Source organism: Urocitellus parryii, chromosome 11 (genome assembly GCF_045843805.1).
Source record: "Urocitellus parryii isolate mUroPar1 chromosome 11, mUroPar1.hap1, whole genome shotgun sequence".
NCBI lineage: Eukaryota > Metazoa > Chordata > Mammalia > Rodentia > Sciuridae > Urocitellus > Urocitellus parryii.
The window spans coordinates 77218387-77246175 of NC_135541.1; the positions used below are offsets into that span (position 1 = coordinate 77218387).

General features: G+C 34.2%; 1 protein-coding gene across 1 annotated transcript in view; it reads right to left on the reverse strand.

The window, feature by feature from the left end:
• Dpyd (dihydropyrimidine dehydrogenase) overlaps positions 1-27789 on the reverse strand; it is an 803780-nt gene that overhangs the window by 149314 nt on the left and 626677 nt on the right. Inside the window, exon 19 of the mRNA XM_026401392.2 lies at positions 4528-4670. Within this exon, the coding sequence (XP_026257177.2) occupies positions 4528-4670 (143 nt within the window). The remainder of the gene's footprint in view (positions 1-4527; positions 4671-27789) is intronic.

Sequence of the window (27789 nt, forward strand, 5' to 3'; positions counted from 1 at the left end):
ATTCAAGACCATTGATGAAAAATCTGTAGTTGTTCATTAGGTTCTTCTGAATAGTTTATTATGTTCATTTCTTCCTGTCTTATACATCTTAGACATTTAATGGTTTACCATATTGATAATGTTTGATTCTTACCTACTTATCATTTGCATGTCTACTCTTCTAGTGATATTTATTCTTTCCTGTGCTCAAATGATTAAGTTAATTTTTATTGCTTCTCTGGGTATAGTGCTCATGAATTCTTTTAGCCTATGAGTACCTGGAAAAGTCTTTATTTCTTCTTTAATTTCAAACAATAAGCTTGCTAGATAATGATAAGGGTATTCTTTTCTTTAAGGATTTGAAACACATCATTCTACACTCTCCTGGCCTTTACAATTTCTTCTGCAATGTTATTCTGTAGGGTTTGCCTTTGATTATTACTTGCCAATTTTCTCTTGCAGCTTTTAAATTCTATGTTCTATACTCTTAGGAATTTAACTATACTATTATGTTGTGTAAATGTTATTTTCTGGTTATGTCTATCTGGCATTTTAAATTCCACCTGTACCTGGGTATCCAGAACAGAATGCAGAGCTTCCCAGATAGACTCTTTCTGGAGTCATTTGAGTTGTGCCTTCTGAAATCAGTACAGATATTGATTTCACAGCATGTCAATGATCTAGGGCAGAATGTGGAGCTCTCCAAAGATTCTCTCCATACCTTTTTATGCTGTGTGCTTAGAGGGCAGAGGCACTATCAACTCTGCAGCATGACCTGGTATACCACAAAGGGTAGAGAAAAGCTATGTAGTCCCATAGATCTCGCTGATCAGGTATGGCTTTGGGTTCTGTACATTCTGCTATCTATGATCCTGGTGTTCACGGCCTTGGCTTTTTCAGGTTGTTATATTTGGCTCTTCTAGATTGTTACATGTGACTGCTCATTGCCTTGGACTCTGATATCTGGCCTGCTGAACCACTGATTCTAAAGGGAAGTGACTTCCATTCCCTTGTGTGCTTCAGTTTGATCTCCCACTGCATAAAATTCTCAGAAAGTTGCTGTCAGATTTTCTCCCACTAGGTTTGAATTGACTCTTGAGCCTACTTCCTGATATGTCTGTGTAGTGTAATTTCCATGAGTTCTCAGAGACAGGAAAATTCAGGGGTCTTCGACTCCCAGAACAGTAAGTTCAGAAAATTAGGACTCTTCTCAAGATAGCTCCCAGTTATATCCCCATGAGAATATGCAGGCAAGGGCAGAGAACTTCTCCAAAGCTAGTTTGCCATGCAAATCTCAGGTCTATTGTTTGGTTAGACTATATTTCTATACAATACTAAATCCTGTGCCAGTGGTGCTCACTGGAACTCTTCCTCACTTATATTTACCTCACAGAAGGGGCACTCCCCTTCCTGTGCTTCTATGTGATTGATACTGGGCTGTTCTATTTTACCCTCTATTCTATTATCCAAAGTCTCTGCATGAATTAGTCAGCTTTTAACTCTTAAAAAATGCCTAAGAAAAACAACTTAGGAGGAAATATTTTTTTTGTTTGTTTCAGAGCTTCAGAAACATCATGGTGTAAGGGCATGGCAGAAGAAACCTAATACCTCGTAACAGCCACAAAGCAGAAACAGAGAAGGAGGCAGGGCACACTTCCTCTAACTAAGTCCCATTTTCTATAGTTTCCACCATCTCCCAATAATCATCAAATTATTAGTTCATAAGTGAATTAATTTATTGATGAGGTCAATGGATCAATTATCCAATTATGTTCCAAGAGCCCTACCTCTGAACAAAGTTGCCTTCAACACATGAGCCTTTCAGGGACACTGAAGATTCAAACCATAACACATGGTTTCTTTGAGTATTTGTCTGTCTGCCATTGAATTCCAGCATTCTCCTATGGTCACTCACCTCATGAAGAAAGTGCAGTGCAGTGTTTTCATTATACCTCACAGAACAGGTGAGTTCTGGGTGCCTCTAACCCTTGTCTTAAATCTCTCTTTTGCTGCTTCCAAATCTTTTCCTTTGTCTTTAGTGGCAAAGATTTTATTATGATGTATTTCTGTATAGATTTATTTGAGTGTATCCTATTTGGGGTTCCCTTGACTTCTAGGATCTATAGTTTTATATCTTTTTTAACAAATGAAGAAGTTTTCAGTCACTGTTTCTTTTTCATCTCTATTTTCCTTCCCATCTCCTCTGTGACTGATAAACAAATGTTAGATTTGTTATTATATTTTCACAGTTCCCACAGGCTCTATTCAATTTATTTTCTTGTATTAATCTTGGATAATTTCCATTGCACTAATTCTTTTTTCTGTTTTCTCCATTTTATTGTTGAGTACATTTTTATTTCTCGGATATTGGATTTTTTCAATCCTAAAATTCTCATTTGATTCTAATGAAAATTATAAATTTTCATTTAATTCTAATATATTCTCTATTTCTTTCTCAGGAATTTTTTGTCTTATTTTGTTGTACATTTGTTTCAAGCACGTTTTCTATAGCTTATTAATACAATTTTATCATAACAACTTTAAATAGATGATTATTTATTTGTAGATGATTCTAACATCTCTAATATGTTGGTGTCTGTATGTACCAACTGGCCTTTTATCATGTACCCTAAGATCTTCCTGGGACTTTGTAGAATGAGTAATTTTCCACTGAAATATTATTATATTGGGTATTAAGACACTCTTCATCTTATTTAAACTTTTTTTGTGAGGGCTGGCTTTCTGGATATCACACTGACAAGGGAAAAGGAGGGTGCTGTCTTTTTACTGCCATATAGACGTCAGGTTCCCTATTTGATGTTTTCTGACACCCAACAGGCATGGCTCCTTGCTATGTATGACTGAGAGAGAATAAAAGTCTTGGCTCAATATTAAGCTTAACTAATAGCTCCTTGGATGGGAGGGGCATGAGTATTTATATAACATAATATTATAGTTAAATTCCTAAGAGTATAGGACATGGAATTTTAAAAGCTGCAATTTTAAAACCTACTTGGTTTTCAATGACACCATAAAGAGAAAAAGCCTTATTACTACAGAGTGGTAATCAAAGACCTGACTACCAGTAGACATTCTTTATATCACCCAAAGGTACAGGATGAGGAAAACCTCATTACACTCAGGTTGAATGGGAGTTCAGGCTTCCCACATGCAGAAGCTCATTGTTGCCAGTGGGGACATGGGTCTGCCTAGAGTGGGGAGATACTTATACTAGGATCCCCACTTGTCCTTCGTACAAATGGATTTGGGAATGCAGTTTTTACATGTGATGTTTGGCTAAAGTAGAACAGTTATTGTCCAAAACTCATCTCCTTTACTATACTGCTCCTTTCCTTGTTCTGTGGCTATAAAAAGTAGGCTTTTCATCTACATCTCTGTTGTTCCTGGGTTGCTGGCACCTAGTGTGGCATATATGAGGAAACAAGAATCAAGTCATAAAACTCATCACTCTTTAATTCCTTAGGTTTTGAGGTTCCCTAGCGAGTCTGCCTTCTCGTCCATCTTTCAGAGTCTTTTCATATTACTTACACACACACACACACACACACACACACACACACACTCAGGTTTCTGTTGTACTAGGGAAAGCACACAGAAATCTAGGTCTACTCTACATTCTTGGAAGCAGAAATCTACCTTCATTTTGATATGTGTATAATTTCTACCTTAATTTATAAATTTCGTAAGACAATGTTAATTCTGATAGTCAAATTTGGAATACAAGATATTTGCACTCAACCTTTTTGTGTTGTGAGAGAATGATGTTAAACTCTCTGATTTTAATTGCCATTAATACATCGTAGTGAGAAGTCATATTAATGGAGTTTTATTTGAGAGATGATGGTGTAGTTATTAAATACAAAATTTTATTTAGGTCAAGTCAGACTTCAAAACACGAATATCTAGCCCTTCAGACAAATGCTTATGCTAAAATGTGCCAACACTTTTAGGCCTACGTTGAGCAACACTAAAAAAAAAAACTAATGTATAGATAATGAAAAATGACCAATTTGTATTATTTGTAGCAGTGCTATAGAAAGTACAATTCACCACACCTCAAAGCATCCCTTTGTGAATATGAGGCTCAAGTTACCCAGCATCTCATCACAAGAAACAAAACAATTATTTTTTATATTTTGAAGTTGTGAGACCAATAATTTTTTCTCTGTGTGCCAGGAAATCCAGAGTCAAGTTTGGTAATCCCTCCAGTATCTTGTAGCACAGATCATGTATTGGGCTTATCCTTGATTTCATTTTATCTTTCAGTGAAAATTTTATTTTACACAGATTCTTCTTTCATGTATTTTTGTTAATCCAATAATACAGTAAGCATTTGGTACCTAGTCTCATTTATTTTAGAGACAGATGGATAAATGAATATATTAGATAAACATGGAGCATTAGTAAGTCCTGTTCAATAGGACAGTAAATGAACTTTGGGTTTGTTCTCTACTCACAAGAGGAACTCAGTGAGTGCTGCCACTTAAATCCCACACCTCTTTGTTAGAGGACAAACACAAATAGTACCTGTAAGACTGATGCACCGCTGTGGAGAAACTGAAGGCCACTTTCAGCTGAATCAATCCCACCAGTGGCCAGAACAGGAAATCCAGGCAAAGCACGAGCAATGGAGGTCACAGCTCTCAAAGCAATAGGTCTGATTGCTGTCCCTACAGAAAATGAGCATTAGAAAAGATTAACACATTGACCATTGGAAAATGTCGCTTTATAGTTATCATATGTGAAGTCAATATTGTATCAGGCAAATTTCACATTTCTTCATCTCTGTTTAAGATATATACATGCATAATATATAAACATTATGTTTCAGAGCATGTTAATTTGTCAATGCATGTGTATGTAAGAAATTTAATGCTATTACTGAATGCAGACAAGTTATGAAGTGGGTATATCAACCGTAGAACTCTTGCATAAAATACATGCAAATTACAATTTGACATACAGCAATGTGTAAAGATTGAATGGAATGTTCAAGCATCTGTTTCAAAAAGAACAAGGAACAGCAGGTTCTGAAAAACAAAACCAATCATATACAGTACATAAATAGACATACAACTCTGTTATGTTTCTGCAAAGTCAAAAGCAGCTGGTGTGAATATAGATGCTGTAAAACAAGCAAGGTGCTGACAAACTTGCAGATTCCATATTTCTTTGTACATGTATTTCAAATACTTTGAGAAAACAGCATGAGCCTAATGTAAATTTCCACATATTAGAAAATTTTAACCAAATTAAAGAGAATTTATTAGAATCTAGTAATTATAGTGCATGTGTCTTCATACATCTGCGTATAAATTTATTTTTCATTAGCCAGACATTCCCAGTTGATCTTTTCCATAATAGTCATGAATATTGCCTGAATGGACAGAACACCTTGTGGTCACTTCAAACATCAATACACTGTACAGAAGCTCTTTTGGTCCTCAAGTATTAAATATCCCGAAGAGCATCAATGATTATGAAATAGAGAAAACATTTGGATATTCCTGGCATTCACTCAGAAATCAACAGTCCTTTAAGGTCATTTTCTGAACTAAATATAAATCTTTTTATGTAAGAATTTGACATTGCCTTAAACCAGGGCTCAAAAAACAACTCAAACATCAACTGATTCAAAGTTGTACTAAAAGGCATGTAGTACTTTTCATCTCCTCTGCTGCCACAAGCACAATTATCAGCATTGTCAGTATGTATTTACTGCAGTGCTCACTTCAAGAAAGCACTTGGCACTTTGCTTGGGATCAGTGGCTTTTAACCTGAAAAGGCTATATACTGTATGGTAATGACTGCAATGATATTCAGGAAAAGGCAAAACTATGGAGACAGTAAAAAGACCAGTAGTTGGGGAAGTAGTAAAGGGAGGATTTTTAGGACAATAAAAACACTGTATGTGTGATACTATAATGATGGGCACATGTTGCCATATATTTATCCAAATTCATTAAACACACAATGCTAGGAGTTAACCCTGATATGATCTATGGGCTTTCGGTACTAATGATGTATCAGTATATTCATGAATTGTAACAAATTTATCACTTCAGTGAAGTATGTTGATAATGAGAGAGGTTACCAACATATGGGGACAGCTGGTATATAAGAAATCTCTGCCTTTCTCTCAGTTTTTGCTGTGAATCTAAATCTACTCTAAAACAATAAGTTCTTTAAAAAAGTCAAACTTTTAAATTCTGTTTATATCAATTTCAGATAGATATAACTTATGCATAAAAGGTGCTTTTGCACTTAAAACCAAGTGGAAATGTGGAAATGTGTGCTTCTTGTGCCAAACATTAAAAAATTTCCTCTATTTAGTATTTCTTAGTCAAAAGATTCTATGCTGATACTTTAAAATTTCATAATAGACATTTAGCACACATAAGTATTAAGGCAAATTAGAAATCAGAGATTGAGATTATATTTTTATATCAAAAGATTTATCAATTATATCTTTGTGTTTGAACCATAAAGGAAGCTAATATAGCAGACACAATTTATGTATATATATGCATTTATATATACATATGAATAGCTCTATTAAAAAGAAATCTAAATGAAGATAAAAGTTAAAGGAGGCTTTTACAGAAATCTACAACTTAAACCCTCAGATAAGTATACAGCTATCTCTGCATAATATAACTGACATGCTCAATACATACTAAGCTAATGGGTTCTTTATATACATGTTACTTTGAAGTAATAAAGAAATATTGGAATTCAAACTCACCCTTATTTAGTTGACCCAAGAGACTAAAGGAAATTTGAACTAAGCAGATAAATAATTTATTTCTAACTGCACTGTTAGAAGACTATCATTAACACTAAGGGGTAAAATTTCAAAGTGGTATACAGGGATTTGGCCACATATTCCAATTGATATTAATGGACATCAAATGGCAAAATCCCAGGACACAGCTTTGAAAATTTAACCAGTTACATTTAAAGGGCAACATTATTACACAGGTGTTAAAAAACATCAGCAAATCCTCATTGGCATTTGAAGATGTTGAATTACATCAATATGACATATTCTATTTCATGTTTTTCTTCATTTTCTAAAACTTTTCTAATCCACCTAATGAACATGAAAAATTTTAAAACTAATAGAGTTGTCGTTTTTTAAAAAATATTAAGGGCAATTATGTTCTAAGAAAATGTGATTCAAAAATGAAGAACCAGATCTTTCTGCTGCTGGGCAACAGTAAATTTTTTAAGTAAGTTTTTATTTCCATTATAAACTTCATTTGATTTTTTAAAAAAATAACTCAACTCATTTAATGTAACAGGCAATCTACCTCTTCTCAGCATTTTTATGGGGAATAGATTTTATAAATGGTTTTCATTCTCCAAGAAAGGTTTCTCAAAGGAAACTAGAGGTATGTAAAAGGATTGTTCTAAATTGTAATATAGAATTTTTTTAACTTTTAAGATTACAGAAATGAAGAAATAATAAGTTCAAGACAAAAAAAATTGGTGCAAAGAAAAATATATATGCAGGGCACTGTAGCATACGCCTGTAATCTCAGTGGCTTGAGGAGGCTGAGGCAAGAGAATTATGAGTTCAAAGCCAGCCTCAGCCAAAGGGAGAACCTAAGCAACACAGTGAGACCCTGTCTCACACATATACAACATGATACAGAATTGTGTATATGCCAATGAAAATTCCTAGAGACTGTAGAGTCACAGTGGAGATAACAATTTTTTAAATTATGTCACTGCTATGAACAATGTTTTTAGATCAAAGACCAGGAAGAAGCCAATTTGAGAGATTTAAGAAATGTGAATGTAGTCTCCATTCTTAAGAAAACAAGGTCTAAATCAAGAAACTGCAATCATATAAGCTGCAATGAATTAAGAGGTAACATGCAATTTAAATTAAGCTTTCATTTACATGGGGTGGCCCGATGAACCTAACAGGAAATTCAGTTACATCCCACCATTCTGTTTCATCTGTTCAGAAACTTTAAATAAAAACTAAGCCATTTTAGGTGGCCAGGACTGGATACAAATTGTGGATTCAAACAAACAACAAGCAATCAAACAAAAGAAGAACCAGATCTTTGAATAGCAACATCCCTGCCAAGAATTCTAATTGGCAGTGAAGGGTCCTTCTGGAGTAGTTAATGGACTGGACTGAACTGCAACTTTTGGTCTCTAATCAATGTAGGCCCTCCTTGTAGTCACACTTAAAATGCAAATCAATATCTTGAGGATATAGATCTTCTTTGATAAACTGCACAGAACTTTTTTGGATTGATTCATGTTTTAGAAAATCATTTTACTAAGAGATTTTGAATTAAGTTAATTATTCTAATTTTGATGAAACTTTTTTCCTCAAGAAAATGACATTATCATTTTTCAAAGGTCAGTTACAATTTGAAAAATGCTACATAATAACTACAGAATTATGTACTGATATGCATATTTGAACATATTATGAACTTGTCATGATGCATTCCTTAATCAGTCTTCACTTACCCATTTATCTGCTCATCTGTTTATAAACAAAATATTTATTAGGTACCTATATCTTTGTTTTCTGATTAATCAGTTTATGACCTTTCCATATACCTGAGATGGATATTCCAAACACCAGTTCTCATGATCTTAGGTAGGTTGTTTCAATGTAAACGATTTAGTGCAATTATATACTGTGTACCAGTTTTCCATTAGGAAAAATTAAAATTTGTTTTATCATCATACAGTTTATAAATATTATCAATACAAATTCTAGAAAGAAATCAGTTTTAGGATGAATTAGTTATATGAGACAACGGGTCCTACTGCCGAACTTGAACCCTAGATCCACTAATTACGAGCTGATTTTTTGAAAGATTATATTAATTTCACTGTAATCAATTGTGACATCTACAAAACAACGAGAAGAGTAGTAACAATCATTTTGAGGAATAAATGATTTAATATATTTCAAGGGCATATGTTGAAAATTGTTGAAGAGTTTGCTAGTATAATCTGCTATGGGTAACCCTCAGGGACAACTGATTTCAGAGAGAGTCCTTATTTAGTTTACTTGGTATTATGGTTTAGATGTGATGTGTCCCCCAAAAGCTTACATGTGAGAAAATACAGAAAGGTTCAGAGGAGAAATGATTGGGTTGTAAGAGTCTTAACCCAATTAGTGAATTAATCCCTGATGGGATTAATTGAAGAGGTAGGATGTGGCTGGAGGAGGTAGGAATTGGGGTATGGCTCTGGGGAATATATTTTGTGTCTGGAGAGGAGTCTCTTGAGCTCTGCTTATTGATCACATAATGTTAGCTGCTTCCCTCTGCCACACTCGTCAGCCATGATGTTCTGCCTTACCTAGAGCCCTGAGGAATGGAGGCACTGTTCTATGGACTAAGACCTCTGAAACCATGAGCCCTCAAGTAAAATCTTTTTCCTCTAGAGTTGTTCTGGGCAGATCCTTTAGTCAGAGCAGTGAAAACACTGACTAAAACACTTGGACATCGCCTTCTATATTGTTCTTGTATGTTTAGTGAGGCAATGAAACTGATATCTAAATTGGAGACAAAAGCATAATACCCATGATGATAGAATTTTATATCCACTGACATTTAAAAGAACCATGCATGTCCTCTCCTTTTTCTTCTTTTCTAACAGCTGTCATTTAGCATGTCATAATGTTGATAAGATTATTTTGACTTCAAAGCTAAAAATCTCAAAGGCAAATGTCAATATATTAAAACTTTTTTTTGAGAATCAAAAGGTCCATGCACTAAGCCAATATACAAGGATTTTAATGACAACATTGGAACTGAAGTTTATTGGTGAGAAAGAAGAAAGAGATTTACTTTGCATGACTGAATCCTTGAAGAGAAAAGGAATTTTTAATGGGCAAGATAGTGTGGAACATATGCTAATTTTGGATAACTGGAATTTTGAATAATTGAGTTTAATTCTGTTTGTTTTTTCCCTAATCATTTGACTCCTAGGACAGCTACTGTTACACAATTAATTGTTAGAACTAAGTCCACAATAAACTCCCTGATAATAGCTCTAGCTGGCAATAAAACAGAAATTGGGTTATAATACTCACTTGTCCTCGCTGTGTATACAAAAAGAAAATGTAGTTTTAATTTGCTCACATTAATTAAAATATAATTAATTACGTGGATAAAGAATTCATTAGAAATTGAACTTTGACTGCCTAATTGTTAATAGTTTAAACATCATCCAGAAGAAAGAAAATATTAGCAAATCAAGAATTTTAAGGATTTAGGAGTTTAAAGATTGATTCTTATAAAATACCCATAAATCAAGCACCAACAAGTTTATGCTTTTCAAAACAAGTTAAAAATGTTAATGAAGTTAATATACTGATAAATATGTGAAGCATAGCTCTTTAAAAGTACAACTTTACACATGGATTAAGATCCTCTGAGAACAACAGCATAATTCAATTGCAAACTTGAGTACAAAAATGATCTAGGATTATGTGTGGAGATGTGAAATCTTTAGGGAAGAAAGAGAAAAAGCAAGATCTATTGCTTCTATATTATCTTTAGTTTATTTTTTATGGAAAAGTAAAAAGTACTTTACAAAAACTTTTAAATTCTGTTTTTATGTCATTGTCCCTGAGCCTTCCTATCCTTATACTTATGTTTATCTGCTTCATAACATATTCAATATGTTCATAGTTAATTCATATTCAACTCTATACCTAGCCTGTGCCAGGCATTTTATTTTAAAGCAATAGAATTAATAATATTCACCAAAAACGGGGGCCTTTATCTTTCTCAAATTGTCAGCTGCTGTTAGAGGAAATAGCAGGAACACTCATTCCTGGAGTGATCTCCACAAGCTGGATACCAAGGCTGGGGCTTCATGTAAGAGGTGGAAATTAACCCTTACAACTCCATGAAGGCAAATGCTGTCACCTCTATTTTGTTTATGAAGAAAGAGAAGCTCAAGCTGAATAAATCACTTGTCTGATGTCACACAGTTTAACAGGGAGAGACTAGGATTAAAAATGCAAGTCTCTGTGACATTAAAGTCCCCACTCTTCAGTTATTTTGAGTACTGACAGTGCTGCAAATATAGAGAGGACAGTCTTTGCATTGTCTTCACCTGTGAAAATCAGTGTCAGTATTGCCTAATGCTAAGAGCACAGGTTCTAAAGTATAAACCATTAGGTTTGTGTCTTATTTCAGTTGCTCTATGCAATGATGACTTGTAGCAAACTCCTTAACTTCCTAAAACATCAGTCTTCTCTACATGTGAAATGGACATTAATACCAATGACATCATAGTAACATAGGAAATATTAAGTGATACCATACATGGAAAGCATTCAGCACAGTGCCTGGTCCATAATATATGTAAGCTAGTATTATTGTGAAATCCAGAGAAAATTGATCAGAAAAATAAACATTAATTCCATGAATACTTAACACTTAAGGGGTGAACTGGGGATATTCTTGGAATGGATAGGTCGTTACCTTACTTTAAAAAGTTTCCATATTCATAGTTTGAGTTTATTGCTATAAATGTAAATATTTTATGAATAAATCTTTATTATATTTTTATGCTCTTTGCAATATATGAATGTATATGCTTTTTCACCCAGAAATTCCATTTTAAGGAGTCACATTAATACATGGATACAAAGTTACATGTGCAAAGATGTTCCTTGAAGTATTGTGGGTTTTTATTATTTTTTTTTGTAGCAACATAGTGAAAAAAACCTAATGATCATGGGAAGTTATTCTATTAAATAAATTGTAGTTCATCCATATATGATATACTAGAAAACCTTTGAAATCGACATTCAAAAAAAAACCTTTGAAATCAACAAATATCTCTAAGAGACATCCAAATATTTCTAATATATAGAAATATGTTAAGAATTCATCCCAAGTAGCAGAACAACATGTATGGTATGGTCCCATTATTGGCAAAAAAAAAACCCACCCCAAAACAAACAAAAAAACCTGGTATGATTATTACATTGAATATATCTGCATGTAAATATGCAGATTTTTGAGTTTTAAACTGTTCCCAGTTATCAGCTCTGTGAAATGGGGTGAATCCTATATTGAAGAAAAGTAACCTTGAAACTTGGATATACATACTTCACATTGTTTGAATTTTTTAAGATAAAAAAGTATTTGTAATTTCTTTCTGCAATGAAACAAAGACTATTTTTGTAATGTTCCTAAAGTGGATTTTTATCAGAATCTGTGTTGTGGAATTTATGTATATGGTATATGGTTTGTGCAGTGATTTTATCCTCTGTACATTCAAAAGAACATATTAGGAGCTGGGTGTGGTAGTGCATCCTGTAATTCCAGTGGCTTGGGAGGCTGGGATAGGAGGATTGAGTGTTCAGAGTCAGTCTTAGCAAAAAGCAAGGTGTTAAGCAACTCAGTGAGACCCTGTCTCTAAATAAAATATAAAATAACAGGGTGGGAATATGGTTCAGTGGTCGAGTGACCCTGAGTTCAATCCCCAGTACCCACCCCCCACCAAAAAAAGAACTCATTAGGTTCTGCATCCATTATTTTAAGTAAAAGATTAACAAAACTGAGTTAATAGGATGATCTCTTATCTCTCACAGACACATGAATGATATGCATGAATATGATTGTTGAAAAGAATCCTAACAACTATCTTTGAATGTTTGAAGGGTAATCTGGAAGAAAAGTCTTAGTCTGTTTTTCCATGAAACAGGAACCAATGGTTCAGTGTACATTATTGGTCTTATTACTCCTGTTTTTATTATCGATTTGTTGTAAATTCGGCTTGAACTCAGTTGCATTGGGACTTCCCTATCCATCGAATGTGCGTGGCTAATTGACAGGCAAGAAGCAACAGAAAGACTTTTGTACTACAGGGAATAGTAGATCTCATCCAGTTAAAAATCTAAGGACACTGTGAACTTTGTCATGGTAGATTAAAGAGCAATTTTACATGCTCTGTAGATTCCCAACAGATATCAAGATGAAGTTAACTTAGAAAAGACTCAAGTATAGTTAAAATGAAATTTAACATTACATATATGAAATAAAAATTCTTTCTTTGAGTGTTTCTAATTGCCACATAAATCCTAGGTATTTTTGTATTGCCCAATGACATCACTATTAAGTATTTTGTCCCTATTTTTTACAGATGTATAAACTGAAACTTGATCAGGATAAATATCACAACCTCAAGTTCAGCCTGTTAGGAAGTGTGAATCCAGTAATTGACCCAAGTACACCTAACCGTGTGCTTCACTTTTTCCTTTTAAATGTGAATATACAATTTCAGAATGATGAGTTAATTTTTATGGCTAATAAAGATATATTATCCAGGTATGATAAACTAAGAAAATTAGCATTACAGTAATTGTTGGATTTGAATTAAATTAGAGCTAGAGTAGTTAGTAATAGCTATAACTAGAGTGACCATATGGCCCTGTTTGCCCAGGAGAGTTCCAGTATATTATAGTTGTACTTATTTGCAATTACATGATATAATTATAAATAGCATCCCCTTCCACTCAAAAATTACCTCAGTTGGAATGGTAAATTATAAAATCATACCAGCTATCACCAATGATAATTATATCCAAGAATGATAGGACAAAGACAATCAAAGAAACAAAGTGAATTTTGAATTACCAAGAATCATACTCTATGAAGAACTTAAAACCCCACTGTGAGATAGCACAATGAAAAAAACGTAGCTCCAAGACTTAGCATGAAGAGCTAAATGTCTTGAAATTTGTTACTAGAACACCATCACATTTACTAGGCATAGTCTCTATGTTCTTTCTATTTTCAACCTGTAGGTGGCCACCACAAGCTACACTTATTAAACAACTCATTAGTAGCATTTTCAATACTGTCATCTTCAGATAATTAGCAATTTATTTAAATAACCAATTCCTGTAGAAATAATTGCCAAGAAATGCCCTGAACCTACTTTTTATAAACTATAATAAAAGTGTTAAGATAATCCCTGACATTTGCAAATGCCATTAGTTCACCTTTCCTTTTGATAGTGCTATGGCATTATGTTTAAACAATTACCTGATAACACAGCAGTTTAATGAAATTGTACAGTAAGCACATTCTTCAATATGGCCAAAGAGGACATTCAGATTTAGAGAGAAATCCAGTGTGCAGACCTATTTACACAGAGGAAAGACACAGCTACAAGAAAAGGGATTGCTGAAATAATTACACTATGGTTAGTTCCATAGATGCTCTCTTTGGAAACAAGAATAAAGATTTTTGTTAAGTGATTCATGGCTGGTACAAACTAAAATCATATACATCTATAAATATGTTTAAATACTCATTGTATGATTTGCTTTATAACCTCCATGCAGAAGAGAGCAGTATATTTTTCTATCAATCTTCAATGTTTAAAGTATATTTTTACTTAAAATATGGCTTATATTTTCAAAGTACAGTTTTCAGGAAAACTATAAACAGCTTATGAATTCCATCTGGTGATGAGCATTAAAACTGACCAGAGCTGTACTTCTGTTTCTTCCTTGCTCTTCAGTAACCTATGCCAACAAGAGCCACTGGCAAGACAACACACAATACTTCTGGGTGGCATGTGATAACTCGAATAATTCTTAAGCTGTTGGCCTCCATATGATAAAATTACAATTCAAAGCCAATGGCAATATCATATTATATTGCCAAATGAAAATAATTTTGAGAACCTGTTAAGTAATAGTTGTTCTGTTATTATTTATACCCTCATTATTATTTAGACCATGCATTATTTATACCCTCATAACTTTAGTGTAAATCACATATGCAATATGCCCATTTTATAGATAAGGAATTTCAGGTTCAACAAGTTGAATATTATGTGCACATAGAAACGCAGGGTTATGTGGCTAAATTACCTGTTTACAATGTCATGGTAAAATTGATTGCTGGGATTGAATATGAGGGATTTTCTGTATTTCCAGCTTAACATATGCCTCAGTCTCTCTAAAATACGTACTTCTGGCAATGTTCATTGCCTGTAGAAGTAAAAAGTTTATCTATAAATATAAACAGATGGATTATTCAAAAAAGATGTTCTGACTGTGAGAGTTAGTAGACTTGGTGTACAAATATTTCTCATGAGATTTTGCTTAAGGATGTCCAGTGCAAATGTTATACTGTATAAAAACCTCATCATTCTCAGTATATTCAAAATGGTTATTTGAAAAGGAGAAAGAGGAAGATTATAATGACAATGAGAAAACTGATGATCAGAATTGCTTTTTACCTTTGGGAGAATCCATGATAATAAGAAGTCAGCATTTTTCTGGTGACATATTAAAAAATAACAGAGTTCACCCATCAACTAGGATCATACTTTTTCTTTGGAAAACCATGATTTCTTTTCTCTCTGAAATCTGTGCCCTGTTGATTTTGTAGGTGTTTCCACGGCCAGGGTGTCCATGGTAGCACTTGCTGTGGTGTAAAAACCTTTCCTTTCATTCTCTGTAATGCATTCTCTTTTCACTTTACAATGAATTACATGTGTAAATCTCTGTGCTCTGTGATAAGATTGCATTCCTCAGAGTCTGCTGAAACCCAGGCTGTACAGCTGGCAACGTTCTGTTCTCTTCTTCAAGCTGGACAACTCTCAAAGATGTTGTATGGACCAAGTTATATCTATCTGGGCCCTTTTTGAACACTCTGAGAACCACTGCTCTCTATGAAATGGACAAGGCACTTTGAAAAGAAAAGATTCTATTGATAAGTTGCTCTCTTGATTCATTGATAATATTTTTTTCCCCAAAATTTTGATAGGATAAATAATGAGAAATTATTTTCAGTTGAAATTATTCCTTCCTTTTCCCTTCCTACCTTCTTTCCTTCTGCAGTGCTGGGGAAAATTATTTCTTGGTCCATCATGGTGCTAGTTGCCTTTAGGCACAGAAGAGGTGCTCTCAGGAAAGTCATAAGGCTGGGTATATGAGATGAACACTTGTACACATGCCCTATTTTATGGGGCTAACAATAGATACCTAGAAGCTCACAGGAGAGGGAAAGCCAGGGAAGTGGTTCGGGAAGAGTTTATGGAAGATGTAGGACTTTATCTGGGCTCTTGAAAGATCAATAGGTAGGTCTTGGGGTGAGAACTAGGATATTTCAAACTCTGGTAGAGGTTGGGACCAAGCTAAGAAAATTGTAGGTGTAATGAACAAATCATGTTTTTTTTTAAATATTTTTTATTAGTGCATTATAGTTACACATAGTAGTTGGGTTTATTTTGACAAAATCATACATGCATGGAATTTGTTTTCAATCCCTATTCCCCAGCTTTCCATCTTCTTCTCCCTCCCCCTATTTTACTTCCTCTACTCTATGGATCTTTCTTTTGCTACAAGTTATATTTTTGAAACACTCTTGCTAGCAACAAAAGTAAAGTGGTCTCTCAGAATAGGCAATAATATACAATATTTTGGGTGAGGGAAACAGCCCTTCCTCCCTCCAGCTACCATCAAATCTATATTTATAGATTACATTTTAGGTTTTTTAAAAATTTTAATCTTTTTTATTCTAATTAGTTAAATATGACAGAAGAATGTATTACAATTCATGTTACACATATAGAGCACAATTTTTCATATCTCTGGTTATATACAAAGTATACTCACACCATTCACGTCTTCATACATGTACTTTGGATATGATGTCCATCTCATTCCACTGTCTTTTCCACTCCTTCCCTTCCCCTCCCACACCTCTGCCATATCTAGAATTGGTCTAATCTTCCTATGCTCCCTCTCCCAACCCCACTATGAATCAGCCTCCTTATATCAGATAAAACATTCAACATTTGTTTTTTTGAGATTGGCTAACTTCATTTAGTATTATATTTTCCAACTCCATCCACTTTCCTGCAAATGCCATGATTTTATTCTCTTTTATTGCTGAGTAATATTCTATTATGTGTATATACCACATTTTCTTTATCCATTCATCTACTGAAAGGCATCTAGGTTGGTTTCATAGTTGAGCTATTGTGAATTGTGCTGAAATAAATATTGATGTTGCTGTGTCCCTATAGTATGCTATTTTAAAGTCCTTTGGGTATAGACTAAGGAGTGGGATAGCTGGATCAAAGGGTGGTTCCATTTCCAGTTTTCCAAGGAATCTCCAACTCTTACATTTTAGTTTTTAAATATTCGAAGTTTAACAGTTCCGAAAAAGACAAAATGAAGAAAGTCCGAAGCTGTTTATTATCAATTAAAACATTGCTATTTTAATAGCAATTAATAACTATTCTTAAATTAATACAAATTAATATGTATTATTACTGAAATATTTCTCAGTGAAAACTAAAGAGAACATATACTTTGTACTTGTTCCTGGGTGTAGCCTTTCCACAGATGCTAAGAATCATTCTAGTCTGATAAAAAATAAAAATGGTATTAGGAGTTTTATCAGACAGAAAAGATCAGAGTTAAAATGGGAGTAGTATGTTACTTTTTCAGTATCTAGAGAAGTCATGAAATGAGAGAGTAAATGTTCCATTCCACACAATCATATCAGTGATGCAAAATTTTGCTTTCATAGGTGCATTGAGACTTTAAAGCAATATTATAAATGCCTCAGGAATCTGTAGCATGCATAAAATAGACCACACAACCAAGGAATTAGGAAAGGGAAAACACTTAACACATTATTTTAGGCGAGTTTCCAAAAATATTACACAACTAATATTACCCTAGATCAGGAAGACACGCAGCAGTCTGGTAGTCTCTCCTACCATACCAGGGACAGCTACATGTCAACCCTGGGAATCTAGCCCAAGAGAACTATATATTACCGTGTTTCCTCAGACTCTTAATGTTTTAGGAGTAAAAACTGGGGGTACTCCTCAGCCAAAGGGTGGCTCAAAGCCAGTAGCTACTTGTGTGACCATTGAGTGAGCAAGAACATCTGATGTATCTCAGAACCAGATAAAATCAAACAGGAGAATCTCTGTAAGCACTTAACAAGTAGAACCATCATTACAGATTCTAAAAACACAGGATAATAAGGAGACAGTATGGTTAACTTTATGTACTAAACCCAACAGTTAAAAAAAAAAGGACAAATTCCATGCAAAATAATTAACTAAAATTAAGACAACAAAATACAGAGAATCAAAATAAAAAACAAACCTATAAAAAGTACAAAAATTGAGTTTATAATAAAAAATATTTTTACAAAGTAACTACAGGCCTATATGGTGTTGCCGGTAAATGCTATAAAACTCAAGGAAGATATTGTGCCAATCTTATATAAACTCTCATAGAAGGTAGAAGGGCCAAATTTCAGCTCATTTTGTAAAGCCAGCCTAATTCTGATATCAAAACCTGCCAAACACACTAAAGAAAATAAAAATATAGACATAAGAGTAACACACAAATATTTTTAATAAGATATAAGAAAGCTGAATTCAGCGATACATAAAAAGGTAAAGCATCATGATGAAATGTGGTATATTTCAGGAATGTGACATTGTTTAACATCTGAATATCAATTAATGTGATTTAGCAATGGGAAGATTAAAGAGAAAAGACTGAGTATCTCAAAAGGGTAAGAAAAGTACATTTAGGAAAATTCAAAACCCATCCATAATGGAAATTATCAGCAAAGAGAGATAACTGAGACCCTTCTCAATTTGACAGTGTGCTTCCATGAATAGCCTATAGCTAACATCATACTTAATGGGAAAAAAATCTCTCTCTCTCTATATATATATCATATACTCTATCTTTTTCTGTATATCACCACCAAGTAATCAAAAAGTTAAAATTCTGAATACCATTTATAATGGCACAAAAGCAGCAAATATGAACATATTTATGATACATGTTCATTTATATTCTAAAAGACACAACATATACCTCAGAAAAATCAAAGAGATTGAAGTAAATTAAGAAATATATTATATTCATAGAGTAGGAACCTCTATACTATATGGATGTTAAACTTTTCCAAACTAATCTATAGATTCAACACAATCCAAACAAAATTCCAGTAAGCTTTCTTTGAGGAAACCAACTTGCTGAATCAAAAGGTTAATGGAAACTCACGGGATGTGGAATACTCAAAAACAATCACAAAGAAAAAAAAATCAAGGTCATTACTTCACTTTAAGACTTACTCAAAATCTACAGTACTCAGGTATTAGAACATAAGAAATAAATATAACAGAACTAAGACCTGGAATAGATAAGGCCAACTGATTTTTGACCAAGGCACCAGGTCAGTTCATTGTAGGAAAGAAAAGTCATTAGAACAAATGGTATTAAGCCCTCTTCCCTCACCCTCTACAAAAACCAATTCAAAATAGATCCAAGACCTAAATGTAAGTCCTGAAATTATGAAAGTATTAGAAAAAACAGGGGAAGTACTCAGACATAGATATATGTTTAATAAGACCCCAAAACTACAAGAAACAAAAGAAAAAATAGATGAATGAGATTATATGAAACCAAGAAACCTCTGCACAGCAAAGGAAACAACTGAGTTACAAGACAACTTTACAGAATGGGAGAAATATTTTCAAACCATTCATCTGAGAATATATTTATTATCTAGAAAGTATATGCTATAAGGATAACTCAATAACAAAAGGCCAAAATAATACAATTAAAAATGAGTAAAATATATGAAGAGACAGTTCGCAAAAGGAGTACTTCAAATGGATAACACATTAATGAAAAAAAATTATCAACTTCAACAGTCATCAGAGTATGTGAATAAAAGCCACAGTGAGGTATCACCTCACTCCAGTTAGAATGGCAAAAAGACAAAACAAAAATAATATGCTGGCAGGAATTTTCACCACTGTTGGTATGAATCAAAATTAGTCCAGGCACTATGAAGAATAATATGGAGATTCTTTAAGGAACAAAACCAAACAGGCCTAGCATATTGATCCAGCTATCCCACTTCCGAGTTTAGATCCAAAAGGAATGATATTAGAATATCAAAGGACATGTGCTCACCTATCTTTATTGTCACACTATATATAATTGTGTAGAATTCATCTAGATGCCTACCAGTAAAGAAACCATGATTATATATACAATGGAATATTATTCAGCCATAAGAATGAGTGATATCCTACTATTTGCAACAAAATGGATAAAAAAGGATGAAATTATGTTTAGTGAAATAAGTCAGAAACAGAATGGTAAATACTTGTTCTCTCATATCAGTAGAAGTTAAAAAAAAGTTAATCTGAATGTGTAATGGGGATTACTTAAAAAGGGGAAGGGTGAGGAGAATGGAGGTAGAAAGTGGTTAAATAATGGTTGCTAAAATACAGTAAGAAGAAGTTTCAGTGTTCTATAGCACCATATGGTGATACTGTTCACAATAATCTAATGTTTTATGAATAATTGGAAGAGAAGAGCTTATCAATTTCCATTGTTGGAAAATGATAAGGTTATAGAAAGGTTAAACACATTGATTGATAAGTATATATTTTATACATGTATTAAACTATCTCACTCTATCCCCCAAATTTGTGCAATTAAAATAATAATTAGGCCCACACCAGCCTGCACAGGACCCAGGCTCATAGGAGACCCAGTCCACCCTTCCACAGGCTGGGCAGACACCCACCAGAGCCTAGGACCACCCCTTCTGATCAGCAGACTATAATGGGATTGTCAAGACCAGGGTCCAAGATCCACCCACACCAGCCTGTAGAGGACCCAGGCTCACAGTAGGCCTGGGCCCACCCCTGCTACCAGCAGGCACCCACCAGAGCCTAGTGTCTGGCACAGGACTGCCTGTTCCAACCAGCAGACTACCACAGAAGTCAGGCCCAGCTCAGATCTGTCTACACTGACTTTCGCAGGACCCAGGTCCAGGATAGGTCTGAGTTTGTTGCCCCCCCCCAACCTGGGAGCCTAAGCCTACCCCATTTCCATCTTGGGACACCGCAGTCATCACCATAACCTCCCCCACAAAGTAGCCCCTAACTTTTTGACAGCAGACAGGGCCTATAAGCAGCTGCATCTCAGAGCAGGCATCCCAAAGGGAGTGTGAGGCCCACTCTGCTTCCTTCTTAGGGCACATTAACTATTATTTCAAGTTGCCTCTGCTATTGCCACCATCGACCTTAGATGCAGTAGCATATACTGAGGCACACTGGCAGGTCCTGGAAGCCCAATATCAAGGTGAGGTACAGATTGTCTGCACGGGTACTACAAGAATATAGGGAAGAAACTGTAATATATGAGATCCACATTGCAAGAAAGGAAGATACACAGACAATATGAAAAAACAAGGGAAGAATGTTCCCCAAACAAACTAGGATACTATAATAACAGAACTCATGGACAGAGAAGTTGATGAAATGTCAGAGATGGAGTTCAGAAGGTTCATAATTAAAATAATCTGTGAATTAAAGAATGACTTAAATGTGCAAATACAGGCAAAAATTGATCACTCTAACAAAGAGATAAGAGAGCAAATGCAGGTAGCAAAAGATGAGAGAGAGAGAGAGAGAGAGAGAGAGAGAGAGAGAGAGAGAGAGACACCTTAGGAAAAAAATCAGAAATCCTTGAAATAAAAGATACACTAAATTAAATAAACAATAGAAAGGATAACTAACAGAATAGACCACTTGGAAGAAAGAACATCAGATAATGAAGACAAAATATACAATCTGGAAAATAAAGTTGACCACACAGTGAAGATAGTAAAAAACTATGATCAGAACATCCAAGAATTAGGGGACAGCATCAAAAGACCAAATCTAAGAGTTATTGGGATAGAGGAAGGCACAGAGTTTTAAACCAAAGGAATGCACAATCTCTTCAATGAGATAATATCAGAAAATTTCCCAAGCATGAAGAACGAATTGGAAAACCAAATACAAGAGGCTTACAGGACACCAAATGTACAAAATTAAAACAAATCTTCACCAAGGCACATTATAATGAAAATGCTTAGTATACAGAATAAGGATAGAATCTTAAAAGCCTCAAGTGAGAGTAATCAGCTCACATATAGGGGGAGACCAATTCGTATCTCAGCAGATTTTTCAACCCAGACCCTCAAAACCAGGAGATTGTGGGACAAATACTGAAAGAAAACTGATGCCAACCAAGAATCTTATATCTAGCAAAACTAAGCTTTAAATTTGATGATGAAATAAAAACCTTCCATGAAAACAAAAATTAAAAGAATTTATAACTAGAAAGCCTGCACTACAGAACATCCTCAGCAAAATATTCCAAGAAGAGGAAATGGAAATCAATGATGAAAATCATCAGAGGGAAGTATTACACTAAAGGAAGACCTAACCAGAGGAAAAACCAAGTCACGTTAAATACCAAAAATAAACAAAAATGGCTGGGAATAGAAATCATGTCTCAATAATAAGCCTGAATATTAATGGCCTAAATTCACCAATCAAAAGACATAGACTTGCAGATTGGATCAAAAAAAAAAAAAAAGACCCAACAATATGCTGCCTCCAAGAGACTCATCTCATAGGAAAAGACATCCACAGACTAAAGGTGAAGGGTTGGGAAAACTCATACCACTCACATGGACTGCGGAAGCAAGCAGGGGTTTTCATCCTCATATCAAATAAAGTAGACTTCAAACTAAAGTCAAACAAAAAGGATACAGAAGAACACTACATACTGTTCAAGGGAAACATACATCAATAAGACTTAACAATTATAAATATATATGCCCCAAACAATGGAGCATCTACGTTCATCAAACAAACTCTTCTCAAGTTCAAGAGTCAAATAGATTATAATACAATAATTTTGGGTAACTTTAACACACCTCTTTCATCACTAGATAGATCTTCCAAACAAAAGCTGAACAAAGAAACTATAGAACTCAATAATACAATCAATAACTTAGATGTAACTGACATATAGAAAATATTTGATCATTCATTGAGAGAATTTCTTATTAGCAGCACATGGATCCTTCTCTAAAATAGACCATATAATATGCTACGAAGCAACTCTTAGCAAATATAAAAAAGTAGAGATACTACCCTGCATTCTATCAGATCATAATGGAATAAAATTAGAAATCAATAATAAAATAAGAAATAAAAACCACTCCAACATCTAGAGAATAAATAATATACTACTGAATAATCAACGGGTTGCAGAAGACAACAAAGATGAGATTAAAAAATTTTTAGAGGTGAATGAATACATGGATACAACATATCAAAATCTCTGGGACACTATGAAAGCAGATCTCAGAGGAAAGTTCATTGCATGGAGTTCATTCCTTGAAAGAAAAAAATGTCAACAAATAAATAACTTAACATTAAATCTCAAAGCCCTAGAAAAAGAAGAACAAACCAACACCAAAATCAGTAGAAGACAGGAAATAATTATTATCAGAACTGAAATTAATGAAACTGAAACAAAAAGAAACAATTGAAAAAATTGACAGAACCAAAAGTTGGTTCTTTGAAAATAAAAAATAAAATTGACAAACCCTTAGCCATGTTAACAAAGAGAAGGAGAGAGAAAACTCAAATCACTAACATATGTGGTGAAAAAGGAAATATCACAACAGACACTACAGAAATATAGAAGATAACTAGAAACTATTTTGAAAACTTGTACTCCAGTAAAATAGAAAATATCAAAGGCATCTTCAAATTTCTAGAGTCACATAACTTGCCCAAATTGAATCAGGATGATATACACAATTAAACAGATCAATTTCAAGTGACAAAATAGAAGAAGCCATCAAAAGTCTACCAAACAAGAAAAGCCCAGGACTGGATGGATACACAGCTGAGTTCTACAAGACCTTTAAAGAATAACTAATACCAATACTCTTCAATTTATTTCAGGAAATAGAAAAAGAGGGAGCACTTCGAAACTCATTCTATGAGGCCAATATCACCCTGTTTCCAAAACCAGGCAGACACATAAAAAAATAAAACTTCAGACCCATATCTCTAATGAGCATAGATGCAAAAATTCTCAATAAAATTCTGGCAAATCAAATACAAAAGCATATCAAAAAGACTGTGTACCACAATAAATGGGATTCATCCCAGGGATGCAAGGTTGGTTCAACATATGGAAATCAATAAATATAAGACATCACATCAATAGTCTTAAAAGTAAGAATCATATGATCATTCCAATAGATGCAGAAAAGAATTTGACAAAATATAGCACCCCTTTATGTTCAAAACACTAGTAAAACTAGGGATAACAGGAACATATCTCAACATCATAAAGGCTATCTATGCTAAGCTCCAGGCCAACATCATTCTAAATGGGGAAAAATTGAAGGCATTAATCCAAAAACTAGAACAAGACAGGGATGCCCTCTTTCATCCCTTCTATTTAACATAGTTCTTGAAAGACTGGCCAAAGCAATTAGATGAAAGAAATCAAAGGAATGCACTTAGGAAAAGAAGAACTAAATTGGCACTATTTGCTGATATGATTCTATGCCTAGGAGACCCTAAAAGTTCCACCAGAAAACTTCTAGAACTAGTAAATGAATTCAACAAAGTAGCAGGCTATAAAATCAACACCATAAATCAAAGGCATTTCTGTATATCAGTGGTAAATCCTCAGAAAGGTCTTTTGATTGCTTCTTCTATTTCATCCATTGATATTGGTCTGTTTAAATTGTGTGTATCCTCTTGACTCAGTCTGGGCAAATTATATGACCTAAGAAATTTATCAATGTCTTCACTATCTTCTATTTTATTGGAATATAGGTTTTCAAAATAATTTCTAATTGTCTTCTGTATTTCTGTAGCATCTGTTGTGATGTTGCCTTTTTCATCTCGTATGTTAGTAATTTGAGTTCTCTCTCTTCTAAGGGTCTGTCGATCTTATTTATTTTTTCAAAGAACCAACTTTTTGTTTTGTTAATTTTTTCAATAGTTTCTTTTGTTTCAATTTCGTTGATTTCTGCTCTGATTTTAATTATTTCTTGCCTTCTGCTACATTTGCTGTTGTTTTGCTCTTCCTTTTCTAGGGCTTTGAGATGAAGTGTGAGCTCATTTATTTGTTGATTTTTCCTTTTTTTGAGGAATGACCTCCAGGCGATGAATTTCCCTCTTAAAACTGCTTTCATTGTGTCCCATAGATTCCTATATGTTGTGCTAGACTGTGGAATCAACCCAGATGCCCTTCAATAGATGAATGGATAAAAAAAAATGTGGCATTTATACACCATGGAGTATTACGAAGCACTAAACAATGACAAAATCATGGAATTTGCAGGGAAATGGATGGCACTAGAGAAGATTATGCTTAGTGAAGCTAGCCAATCCCTAAAAAACAAATACCAAATGTCTTCTTTGATATAATGAGAGCAACTAAGAACAGAGCAGGGAGGAAGAGCAGGAAGAAAAGATTAACATTAAACAGAGACATGAGGTGGGAGGGAAAGGGAGAGAAAAGGGAAATTGCATGGAAATGGAGGGAGACCCTCATTGTTATACAAAATTACATATAAGAGGCTGTGAGGGGAATGGGATAACAAACACGGAGGGAAATGAATTACAGTAGATGGGGTAGAGAGAGAAGATGGGAGGGGAGGGGAAGGGAGGGGGGATAGTAGAGGATAGGAAAGGTAGCAGAATACAACAGTCACTAATATGGCATTATGTAAAAATGTGGATGTGTAACTGAGGTGATTCTGCAATCTGTATTTGGGGTAAAAATGGGAGTTCATAACCCACTTGATTCTAATGTATGAAATATGATATGTCAAGAGCTTTGTAATGTTGTGAACAACCAATAAAAAAATCCTCAGAAAGGGAAACGAGGAAAACTACCTCATTTTCAATAGCCTCAAAACAAACAAACAAATAAATAAAATACTTGAGAATCAACTTAACAAAAGATCTACATAACAAAAATTTCAGAACCCTAAAGAAAGAAGTCAAAGAAGATCTAAGAAGATGGAAAGATCTACCTTGCTCTTGGATAGCATGAATTAATAGTATCAAATGACCATAAGCACTATACAGATTTAATGCAATTCTGATCAAAATCTCAATGAGATTCCTCATAGAAATAGAAAAAGCCATCATGAAATTTATCTGGAAAAATAAGAGATCCAGAATAGCTCAAGCAATCCTTAGCAGAAAGAATGAAGCAGGTAGCATCATTATCCCAGATTATACTACAGAGCAATAGTAACATGGTATTGGCATGGTATTGGCACCAAAACAGACTTGTAGACAAACGGTACAGAATAGAGGACACAGATACTAACCCACAAAATTACAATTATCTTATATTAGACAAAGGCGCCCAAAACATGCATTGGAGAAAAGAGATAGCCTCTTCAGCAAATAGTGCTGGGAAAACTGGAGATCCATATGCAGCAAAATGAAATTAAATCCCTATCACTCACCATGCACAAAACTCAAATCAAAATAGATCAAGGATTTAGGAATAAAACTAGAGATCCTGCATCTAATAGAAGAAAACATAGGCCCTAAGTTGGGGATTAGGCCCCAACTTCCTTAATAAGACTCCTGTGGCACAAGAATTAAAATCAACAATCAACAAATGGGATGGATTCAAACTAAAAAGTTTCTTCTCAACAAAAGATACAATCTGTGAGGTGAATAGAGAGCCTACATCTTGGGAGCAAATTTTTACCCCTCACATGTCAGTTAGAGCACTAATCTCTAGGATATATAAAGCACTCAAAAAGTTAAACACCAAAAAACCCCAAATAACCCACTCAGTAAATGGGCCAGGACCTGAACAGACACTTCTTATAGAATGATATTCAATCAGTCAACAAATATATGAAAAAATGTTCATCTTCGCTAGCAATGCAAATAAAAACCACTCTAAGATTTCATCTCACTCCAGTCAGAATAGTAGCTATTATGAAGACAAACAATAATAAGTGCTGGTGAGGATGTGGGGAAAAAGGTACACTCATACACAGTTGGTGGGACTGCAAATTGGTGCAGCCAATATGGAAAGCAGTATGGAGACTTCTTGGAAAATTGGGAATGGAACTACCATTTGACTCAGCTATCCTTCTCCACAGTCTATACACAAAGGACTTAAACATAGCATATTACAGGGACACAGACACATCAGTGATTATAGCACCACAATTCACAATAGCTAAACTGTGAAAACAACCTAGATGCCCCTCAATAGATGAATGGATAAAAAAATGTGGCATATATACACAATAGAATATTAATCAGCAGTAAAAGAGAATAAAATCATGGCATTTGCTGATAAATGGATGAAGTTAGAGAAGATAATGCTAGGTGAAGTTAGCCAATCCCAAATAACCAAATGCTGAATGTTTTCTTCGATATAAGGAGGCTGATTCATAGCGGGGTTGGAAGGGGGAGCATAGGAGGATTAGATGAACTCTAGATAGGGTAAAGGAGTTAGAAGGGAAGGGGGTGGGGATGGGGTTAGAATGATGGTGGAATGTGATGATCATTATTATCCAATGTACATGTATGAAGACATGAATTGATGTGAATATACATTGTATACAACCAGAGATATGAAAACTTGTGCTCTATATGTGGAATAAGAATTGTAATGTATTCCACTGTCATATATAAATAAAAAAGCAATAAAATAAAAGGATAATTAACCATGAACTCTACCTCACTTCTTACCCAAAATTCTAAAGATTCAAGATGGACTATAGATCTAAATATAAACTTGAAACTCAGAAAAATGAAAACAGGAGAATAACTTTGTACCCTGAGGTAAGCAAAGATTTATTGAAAATGAGAAAAAAAGCACTAATGTTTTTTAAAAAATTGATAGGT